Source organism: Nelumbo nucifera, chromosome 4, assembly GCF_055504915.1.
Source record: "Nelumbo nucifera cultivar China Antique chromosome 4, China Antique-T2T, whole genome shotgun sequence".
NCBI classification, from domain to species: domain Eukaryota; kingdom Viridiplantae; phylum Streptophyta; class Magnoliopsida; order Proteales; family Nelumbonaceae; genus Nelumbo; species Nelumbo nucifera.
In genome coordinates, this window is record NC_142652.1 from 86,803,188 (window position 1) to 86,814,195 (window position 11,008).

At 36.5% G+C, this 11,008-nt stretch overlaps 1 protein-coding gene across 2 annotated transcripts; it reads right to left on the reverse strand.

Moving 5' to 3' along the window:
• Positions 1–6,257: 6,257 nt before the first annotated feature.
• LOC104613222 (Protein kinase superfamily protein) lies at positions 6,258–10,766 on the reverse strand. Of its 2 annotated transcripts, none has more exons than XM_019200413.2 (10): positions 10,502–10,766; positions 10,162–10,363; positions 9,518–9,639; positions 9,031–9,411; positions 8,574–8,825; positions 8,331–8,485; positions 7,744–7,820; positions 7,515–7,659; positions 7,262–7,408; positions 6,258–6,706 (listed from the first exon to the last, which is right to left on the reverse strand). In XM_019200413.2, exons 2-10 carry the CDS (start codon positions 10,197–10,199, stop codon positions 6,596–6,598), a joined length of 1,428 nt encoding a protein of 475 aa, XP_019055958.1. In that variant the 5' UTR covers positions 10,200–10,363; positions 10,502–10,766; the 3' UTR covers positions 6,258–6,595. The 2 variants fall into 2 exon arrangements, with proteins under 2 accessions (XP_019055958.1, XP_088759300.1); XM_088903174.1 differs by having other exon boundaries at positions 6,258–6,702; positions 7,258–7,408; positions 10,502–10,762.
• Between the last annotated feature and the right edge of the window lie 242 nt (positions 10,767–11,008).

Sequence of the window (11,008 nt, forward strand, 5' to 3'; positions counted from 1 at the left end):
AAACCCCTATTGGGGTAAAATTTCTTGCTCGGAAGTTCCATTAATCAAAACCTGACAAGTCATAGAAGTAACACACTCCATCACCCAACCAACCCATCCACAAAACCTAGCTTTTCCATTACCCTTTTTAGAAAGTCCCATTCTACTCTATCATAAGCCTTGCTCATATCCAGTTTCATTGCCATATAACCTTTTATGGCTTTTGACTTTTCAGGTGATGGAAAATCTCATGAGCTATAAGGATATTGTTAGTTATGTATCTTCCTGCCAAGAACACTCTGATTTGAAGAAACGATGTTACCCAATTTTGTTTTTAGCTTATTTGCCAAAATTTTTGCAATTAACTTGTAAATTGTATTACATAAGATAATGAACTTGAATTGACTTGAGTCCTCCGGGTGATCTACTTTTGGAATCAAAGTTACGAAGGTAATGTTGAGGTCCCTAAGAATTTTTCCTTCATTAAAAAACAATTTAACTGCTTTCAGAACATCATCTCCCACTATTTCCTAGTATTTCTAAAAAAATAGATTAGGATTCCTATCTGGTCCAGGTGCTTTCTTTGGATGCATTTGAAATAGAGCCTCTTTTATCTCCTAATCTATGATCTCTCTCTCTATCTCCTTGCCTCTTTTGGCTCTAAACTCTTCTCAATGTAGGTTGTGGCTTTCTCAATGTTCTGGGGATAAGAGGAGGTGAATAGATTATTGAAATACTCCTTAAAAAGCTCGATAATATTCTTGTGCTCTTCTTCCCACCCCTATCAGAATTTTTAATTCTCAAGACTTTATTCCTAGATCTTCTAGTTATGGTCGTATGGTGGAAAAAACCGGTATTCCTATCACCCCAATTTAGCCAATAACATATGGATTTCTAAGCCCAAAAGATCTCCTTCCTCCTTAGCCACTGGTCCAACTTTTCTTCACACTCTTTAACCCTTCCCCACGAAGTAGAGGATCCTGCTTCTCTAAAAGCTTTATCTAGTTCCACTTGAGCTTCCTGGATTTTTGTTTCTAGCTTCCCAAAACTGAGTTTATTCCAAACTCCCAAGTCTTTCTGAAGTCATCTGCATTTACTTCTTATAACAACTTGATTGGACCCTGTGAAGTGTTTCCCTTAACTTTCTTTAAACGATCTCCTTCCCTTACCCATCTCAAGAGCTTGATCAAGAATAATAGGTACCAATTTCTTAGTCAAACTAGTTTACTGTAAACCTTAAAAGGATAATTCAACATTTCTAATTCTCAAAACCACCCAAACAAGTGTTGGTTATAAGTGAGATCCACTAGAATCCAGCCCTAAACCAACTAAGATCATCTCCACCATGGCTGGACGGAATCCAACTTATGTGCAACTCACTAGGAATCGATTGAACCACATAATAAGAATTCGGATAGGCTCCCCCACAAGACGTGTCCCACATGCACATTCAACCGTGTATTGGGAATGTCTCCCGCGTACTTGTCATGGGAAGATGTTCCCAATACACAGCTGGATGTGCATGTGGGGCATGATAGATGTTCCCAATGCCCATACGAATTCCAAATCCATCCTAACTGTATGGGCTTACATAAAGCCCATTAATAGATGCAATAATTATCTGGGCTTTACTATCCTTCAAAGTCCTGATTGATTGGCCCATAACTGAGAACTGAATCTAAATGTATCCATACATAACTAGGCCTAAATAAATACTTGCAGTATATTCTCTTTATCCATATATCCATCACTGTAATATGAAAGTACTTGTTATATAAACCCATCCATAAAATAAAGGCTATATGATGGGCAATTATAGATGTCAATTGTCAAGTATAATTAGGTCTAATCAGATCATACCCAATTATCTCAATTAAAAATAAGTTTGGGACTGATTCACCCTATTTTGATTTAGACCTGACCCATTAACAATTCTAGTTGAATGACCTAGAGAATAGACCACTGATTGTAGATTGGAATCTAAGATACAATCTTGGCAAAATGAAGGATATGTTTAGTCCTGTGGGTATTTATTGGAAAAATGCCACCACATCAACACTATATAGACATCGGTGTTGTGCATGAAACCACTATTTGATTTTACTATTTATCAAATAAATGCTAGAAAACAGAAATTCTTTGATTTTTGTGCACAAAGCATTGGGAGAATTTCAAATTCTTATTTCCCCCAACGCCTAGACATTAACTTTATGAAATATTATTTGAAACGCCCAACCAAACAACAAAAATAATAAATGCTTAAAATAATATTTTATAAATAAGCGTTTATCTAAAAAACACCCATCAATAAAAATCCACAAAACCAAACACACCGTCGATACAGTCTTAACCTTTGGCCTTTTTATACAAGCTCTTAGGTTGGAATCTGTGTTTTCACACTTGTCAGTCCGGTCATGAAGTAATGTAATGAGCATTGGTTCAATTCAAAACTTGCAAATTCAACCACTCCGAAGGATGAAAATTTTGTGTTTGCAAATGCAATTCTGTGGGTGGAGCTACCAACGCTTTTATTAGAGAAAGAGAGAGTCTGCATCCAAGGCTTGTAAGGAGGAGGGCACAGCCTGCAGTGTTCTCTCCCAAGGCTCAGGAGTACAAATACAAATTTGTAGAGTGTAAAATTTTGTATTTTGTATTATTTTGTTTGGTATTTACACAGTACATATTTGTATTTGTACTCCTTTCAAACTGAGCCTAAAGTGCTAACAACGTGCTCAGCACGACTCAAAATATGAGACAACATTTGTCATTTGAGGTCGTAAATCTAGGGCTGACATGCTAGTACCCTTGACCAATAATTTTTTTGGTAATCAAGAAACAATGCTTTTATTTAGATAGTCAAAAACATTAACAGAGCCTCCCAAAGCCTGGATCCGATGCACCATCTTGGCAAAGTTGTCCACCAAGGAATTACATCCACCGGGAATGTGAGGAAACTCACAAGCCACAAGGGACCAGGTAAAACAACAGATGTCATACTGATTACACCAAGGGGACAGCAAGAACTGTCTTGGTTGGTGTATGTCCCTAAAGATAAAGAGAGAAGAGATCACATCCTTAGTATCTGATTCAAAAATAAAACTACCCCTTTTTCCAACTGGAGGCTTCAGAACAACCAAGATGTAAAGCCAGAACTTCTGCTATGGAGGTAAAACTACATAAGATTTTTATAGCTTATCCCAAAATGATCGAACCAGAGCTATATCTAATGGTGTAGGAAATAGTGGCATCTCCTGTCTTGAAAGAAAAGCTCGCATCAACATTCGCTTCGAACCATCCTTGAGGGGAACCCAGGATAAAATTTGGGAACTAGAAGAAGGACTGATATCTGTGTTCTGCAGATTAGCATTGACAACTAACAGTCTCAGCTTTGCTGAAGGTAATACACCTTTTTGCACAACCTGGGTTAGAGAGAAGTTACTCCCTTTAAATAAGAAAGCATTCTTAGCCTTCCAAAGCCTCCCAACAAAGGATCATGAAGTCTTATAACCAATCAATTTGATGCAGGGGAGACCCAGAATTTTGAGACTCCTATGAAATCCAGCTTGCTAAAGAATATTGACGAATGTCATCTGATTTCGGATTCAATAGCGCTTAGTGTTTCTGGGTTTACCGCTGGAGCCAGTGCCAACGTAACTTGATTTGCTTCTCTAAATAAATAGGGGGATTTAACATTTGTTTTTTGAGACAAGGAATAATAAGGAGTACGTCACCTTCGATGTAAACTGGATAATTCCTAAAATTGAGAGCAATATTATAGGCTTCCCAAGCCACGTAAGCTTCCGCAAGATCAATTGAGTTTACTCCAATAAAATAGGCCTTTGCATCAAGGATTCCTAAAATGATTTCTAACAATTGGAGGCGTAAATCAGGTCGTGCCCCCCTCCCCAGGGATAACTTGGGGGTTGGCCCGGCATGGTCCACGGCCCAAGCCCGTGTGGGCCTATGCCGTTCCATGGGTCAGGCTGGTCTGTGGGATAAACCTTGGGCCAGGTCGGGCCGTGGACTGGGACAAAGCAATTTATTTAAAAAATTTGAAAAAAACTTAAAATTTTAATTTTATATGAATTTTGTTGTATACAATTGCTTATATATACAATAACTAAATAAATTAATATAATAAAATCGAAAAAATTGTTTATTTTATTAATATATTATTATATAATTATAATTTATATAAATATATTATATATTATATGTATAAATATATAAATAATATATATGGGTTGTGCTGGGCTGTGTTGGGCTGGGTCATGCCGGCCCGTGGGCAGCACTGCCTGATTTACACCTCTACTATTAATGCAAGCAATCAAACAAGCCCTTATCATCATTTTGGGAAGCATCAAAGTTAATTTTGATACCCCCCTCTTTCCGTCATTTTCACCTTATGTCTTTCAGCATTGAAGGATTTGAATGAGGACCAATAACATTATTAATCTTAGCAAATAAGGGGGTGTTCTACAACATGAATGTTTTTGTTATCATTTGTTTTTGGAATTATCACAACAGAAAAAAAAAGAACAAAAACATGTTCTTTAACTTTGTTTTTGTTTTCAAAGTGAAAAAACAAGTTGGTTTTGTTTTGAAAAACAATACATGTTTTTGAAAATAAGAAAATATTGGTTTTTAAAATAAAACAAGTTGTTTAGTATAGAAATTATATGATTTATAAAACATGATGTTGAATAATCAGACAAACACATGTTTTTGAAACCAAATTCAAGAACATGTTTTTTTTGTTTCAGTTTTGAAAACAAAAAACATGTACACAACCAAGAACATGTTTCTAATGTTTTTGTTTTAAGAAACAAGCTGTTTTTAAACAAGATCGTTTTAATTTATTTTTAGAACCGGCAACAAGAAAAACAATTCACATTGTAGAACACCCCCAAAATTTAAAGCACACTTAACCATAACCAGGGGACAAAGGCATTTGTTATTTAAGATTTTGCCATTTCTATTCTTCCAAATCACCCATAGAATAATAATACTATATTTTCAAGCAAATTTGAGCCCATTACTTTGTCCAAACTTTTCCACCACTCTAAAAAGCACTACTCTCTTGGACCACAAATCATAGGGCTGATGATTGACCACACATGTTTAGCAACTATACAATTTTTAAACACATGATCAACCTCCTCCAAATCACTACAAAAATCACAAGTTCTATCAACATTCTCTGAGGTTGAACTTCATGCTCCCCTAAGTTGCACTTTAAGATACATGTTAAGGCCTAGTTTGGCTTGGGGGAACTTCTAACTCTTAGTTAAAGGTGGTTGAATTTACAAGATAGAGCAATGAAATGCTTCCTGTAATACCAACATAAACAGATCTATTGCAGCTCAAGTCCATATGGGAATTTGGATGAAAACTCAAAATGCTAAAATCTTGGGTAAATTGCAAATAAGTACCTTGTACTTTGGGGTTAGTTTTACTTTAGTACCTATACTATTTGAACTCTCAAAAACTGCCAGTTTGATTCAAAATTGTTAACCAACATTGGATGCACATGAAAGGACATAAATACCCTTGTCTAGGTGAGAGAAGCATAATTTTGAAATGACCAAAAACGGCCATGTCCTTGTATTGGGCATCACTATTTACTTCATGCCCTATCCTTGATGCCTAAGAATTGGTGCTTCCTGTCGGAGAAACTACATGGAAAAACGTCATTAGAGAAGACAACGTTGTTGCTAGAGAAGAGGGATTTAGACCAAAGAAGATGAATAATTCTTTTCATCACTAAGGAAGACAATCAAGATAAAATGTTCTGAAAAAGGGTTCAACTATGATATGGAAAAGATATCATATCTGAAAAGCTTCTTATCAGTCAACTGGAATCATTAACATGGTAGCCAATCAGGTGTTATTTATCAAAATTCATGGGTGGGTTTTGATTGGTCAAAACTCTTCCCATACCATATCTTTTCCGTATCATAGATTTTCCCTCTCAAAAATATTAAAAATTGTAGTTTTGACATCTTTAAAAAGTTTAAGTTACATATGTAATCGCGTGGTACATGATAACTGAAAAACTGCTTGCAATGGGTACTAAATTGGCAGTTTTCAAGAGTTCAAGTATTGCAGTAGCATGTTTTGAAGTTTGGGTATTAAAGTGAGACTAGCCCCAAAGTACTAATATGCAATTTACTCTAAACTCTTTTTTTATTTAGTAGGGCTTCCTCTGCGACATAACAAGTAATAAATCTTGCATCCAGTTGGAGGGTCATGGGTGTGTGCTTTCTTATAAATATAACTTTGCCATCAACTTAAAGATTTTTATATGCGCATTAAACATAAAAGTCTCACTTTCATTTTACAACTCATTTATGGAGGATTCTTATGATCTTCTCCTTAATTCCTTTCTCTTTTTCTAAAGGTCTAAGGTCCCCATATCAGGGGTCCTTCTGTGAGACATCAAAAGCCTAAAATTCCAGAAAACATACTCACATTTAAGTCATTATATTTGGATATGAACATACCTAAAAAACCACTAAATCCATGTTCTGGAAGCTTGTCCCGAAGAGACATGCTTCCAGAACTCTAAAGCAATCTCCTTACGTAGATGAAGGTCTTCAAGCTGCTGCTTTGAATTTTATTCTTTTGCATCAACTACTTGCATTGAGTAGCTCCTTTGAAGGCATGGGTGTTGGCTTTGTTTTGCACACTCTAAGCTGCATTCTTCACCTTTAAGAATTTGTACTACCTGCACAGAAAATTCAAATCAACCTACTTTTCATATTTGTGAACCTGCATTGTGGTTCAACAATTAACCATGTACATCAGATTCTAATACAACCTTCCACCAATATAAAAGATAATTTCAGGATTTCCTTTTCTTTTTCTATCTTAATTATAGTAGCATCACTTTTGACAGGGAAGAAAATGAATCACATTTAGCAAACCAACAACAATATGAGGCATCAGATTCTAATATAACTCTCTCTCTCTCTCTCTCTCACACACACGCACACACACAACAGTCCCACATGAAATCTCCTAGAATGAACATTTCTATTTTGAGATTTAAAAGTAAGACCACGTTCAGGCTTCACACATGGACCTCTGAGATATCCTAAATGATAAGAAAATTGACCCCCCAAGAAAAATCCAAGAGATCACAAAGTTAAGGCCATTTATTTAGTTGGATTTTCACCACCTACGCCAGTCTGCAGTTGGTAATCTAACTCTATGGTCTAATCTCACATTAATCTCCAGTTTTTTCATTCACTGTTAGATTGGAGCTTAGATAAAAACATGCCTGACTCATTCGAGGACGTAGATATGAAGAGTCCTGTGTGCACGAAGTTGCCAACAAAACTAGATGGTTCATCTGCTCTGCGTCATATTCATCAAGAGAAGGATCAACAAGCTCCTCAATAGCATTTACGTCGAGAAAAGGCTTTGCCTACAAAAAGAAGTAATTGAAACAGTCTCAGACTTTATCCTCAACATGGTCAAATGATATGTCAGCGTACAACACAATAATCAAATTGGGGCAGAAGAAAACATACCCACATCACAAGGCTTTGGTTTGATTCGTTTGAATTGTCCAGAGCTTTGCGTCCAGTGATGAGCTCTAGCAGTAGTACCCCATAAGCATAGACATCAGTTTTCTCATCTACTATTCCATACATGAAGTACTCAGGAGCAATGTAACTGCAATGGTAAGAAATGGACGACATTAGAATATAAGCTCTCTAAATCGCTCACATAAAGATGGGAAGTCTTAGGTTCAGAGACCCAAATGTGCCTTCAATTGGTACGGTGTGATGAGTCCATTGCTCTGGTAGCCACTTTGCTAGCCCAAAATCACAAATCTGCATTGAAATGAACAAGTTACTTTTTGCATTTCAAAACCCAGGAAACAAGAAATAGAAAATAACAAAATATCATTGTTCCCCTTTAATTTAAGCCATTTGTTCATCAAAGAATGCTTATTGGGGAAGGAGGTTTTCAAGTTTGAAAAGAAAATTAACATATCTACATGAATTGAAACCAAGAAATATCTGGATCTTGTAGCCCATACCAATGGATACAAAACAGAGCAGAAAAATGACCAATTAATTTTGTTAATGGTGAAGAAGATAGGCACTAAATGAATCCAATTGAAAAGCAATGAAATTAGTGTTTAGGCATAGAAATTGCAAGAAGATTATAAGAACATACAACTTAAAGTTGGACCTACTTTATCAAACAGAAGGTATTAAAAATGTTCTGTAAATATTTCCCAGTGATATGTATTTTCCAAAAAATAACAATACACGTGTAAAAAAGATCTGCAAAACATGTGGTCATATAATTAGGTCATCCTCAGATTTGAGTGGTACCTGAGCCTCAAAATCCTCTGTAAGCAAAACATTAGCAGATTTGATATCCCTGTGGATGATTCTCCTTGGACAATTCTCATGAAGATACTGAAGACCCTCTGCTGTCCCTTTAGCAATTTTATACCTAATGCTCCATTTTAATTTCTGTTTAGTATCTGGCAAACAATAAGCAAAGCAAGGAGAATTTGTTACACAATCATCCATATAAATTTGAGACACAAACAAAAAACATAATGAACAAACCATGAAGTATAGATGATAGGTTCCCATTTGGAGACAATTGTAGAACAAGGTGCATTCCTCCTTCAACACCATAACCAATCAACTTTGCAGTATTAGGGTGATCAACATGGACTATGATCCCAAGCTCAGATAAGAAATCCGCAATCTTCTCCTCTGGTGTTCCTCGTGCAAGCCTCTTAATTGCTACATGCTGCCCATCTGGCAACTGCCCTTTGTAAACTTCTCCATAGCCACCCTTCCCAAGAACATTTTCTGAAAACAGAAGAAAGAAGCAGTTTTATCAAGTAGGTAAGATTGTAATTGAAATCTTAATCTCATTTTCAACAAACAGAAAATCTATAACAAATCCTTTTTATCTCAAACTGGAAATTTTATGATTGAAACTCGAGTCACATTTCATATATATGCTTCAAGGAGAGAGAAATATTTGAATCCATTGGGAAAACAGATTATATACCAGAGCTGAAATTGTTGGTTGCACTTTCGATCTCAGAAAGTGTAAAGTTCTTCCAGGAAGACTTGAAAGGGTAGAGCTCAGTATCTTCGGCTGGATTTAGATTGGGAACCGAGGCCTCTCGTGTATGTTTGCCCTTCCATTTTGAAAACTTTGGGACACCGACAGGATGGAAGGTGTATATTTGTCTCATTTTTGGACATTTTAGTAGTCGGAAGAATCCGTTCCAATGAAAAGCCACCTTGGCAAGAGCTTGAGCATCAATGTCTGAGGTGCTTTCCTTGGGAGAACCCGTTTCTGACTCTGCACTCCTTGTGTTATCCTCAGGAACTCCTCTAGGAGAGGAGCCGTCCTGTCTTCCCTCCATGTCCAACAATCTCTGGTCTAGGAAGACAGAAAAGTATGAAATCAGCATCGTTGGAAGAGAAAATTAGAGTAAATGAGGTCTTAAGAGGTCACAAAGTTGGAGGAAAAGGAATAAAGACCTCACCTTCAGTAGAAACAGAGTCAGGCAAAATATCTACCGGACTTTTATCTTCAGCCGGAGAAACCTCACGTTCTGGGGCTTCTCCGGTCGTTGCATTGATGCCATTTTCGTTCCCATCTAAAGAACTAGCCACCAAAAGGACATGCGAAAACAGCAGATTAAGAACAAACAACCCATTGTTGGGGAAAATCTTAAAAAACAGGGGGAAAAAAGAAAAGCAATGTTAGAAATTAGAGGAACAAAAACAGAAACAAAAAAACCAAACACCAAATGGGCACCCGCAAAAATAAAAAAACAGACTGCGAGAGAAACACGAAAGAAGAGAGAGAAGAAGCTTGAAATGACAATGTATGTTCCATTTCCATACAATATAAGAGAAAGAAAGAGGGAAACGACAGGCAGCGACGTTAATGAACTGGAGTCTGTAACTACACAAAAACAAAGAATGCTCAACGAAGAGAAAAGAAAAAACTGAGGTTAAAAAATTAAATTCAGAAATATAACGGCAAAAGCATCAAACATCTAGATAACCCAGAAAAAAAATGCTACAAAACAAAACTGAATATCTCATATTTTCGGCTTTATGAGATAGAGAGAGAGAGAGATAATGAACCCAGAAAACACAAATAATAGAAGCATGATCATACCATGAAGGAGAAAATGGAGGTTCTAGGACGGCTTCCATGAATTCCCAGGAGGGAAAGGACGGGAGCCAGACAACGGAGAAACCTGGGGAGCAAGAATTGTCAAAAACATTGTCTTAACAGACAACAAAATAGCTGTCGGTAGAGTTGTTCCAGGCCAATCCTGCACAATCCCTTTTTTTTTTCTTTAAATGGCCGGATTTCTCTGCAAAAAAATCGCTGTTTTTAGTTTTCACCTCATACCTGGCTAACTGGTTTTGGCAAGAAAACAAAAAGCTATTAATGGAAAAAACTTTCATAAATCCTGTAGTCTGGTAAAGATTTTTCGTCCTTAAACTCTTACAGAACAGAAGCCCGTTAGAATCGCCGCTCTTGCTTATAATAGACACGTGGTGGTGGGGGTGAACAAACTAAAGTTCAGTTAGCTAACACAGCAAGGATTTCCTCTGCAAAGGGACCTTCAACCGGGAAAAATGGAGCTGCAAAAATACTGAAAGAGTTAGCGGGAGACACAGAGCCAAGACAGAGAGACCGGATTAGTTATAGACGTTGGTCCTCTCCTTCACCTTCTGTCTCCTGTAACTTTTCAATTTCAATATATTATATTTAGAGCTTTCCTTCCAATGTGACATTAAAACTCATCAATTTTAAAATTTTAATTATTATTATATTAATGAAGGATTAGGATAATCTGATAGAGCATGATTTAGGGAATCATGATAATCCCATGTGGGTTGTTCACTTATTCAACCATCTGGTCCATAATCCATATTAGCCTAGTGCCTCACCTTTTATTAGTATTTTTCTACCAAATAATTTTGATTATTGATTTTTTTTTAATATTTGATTA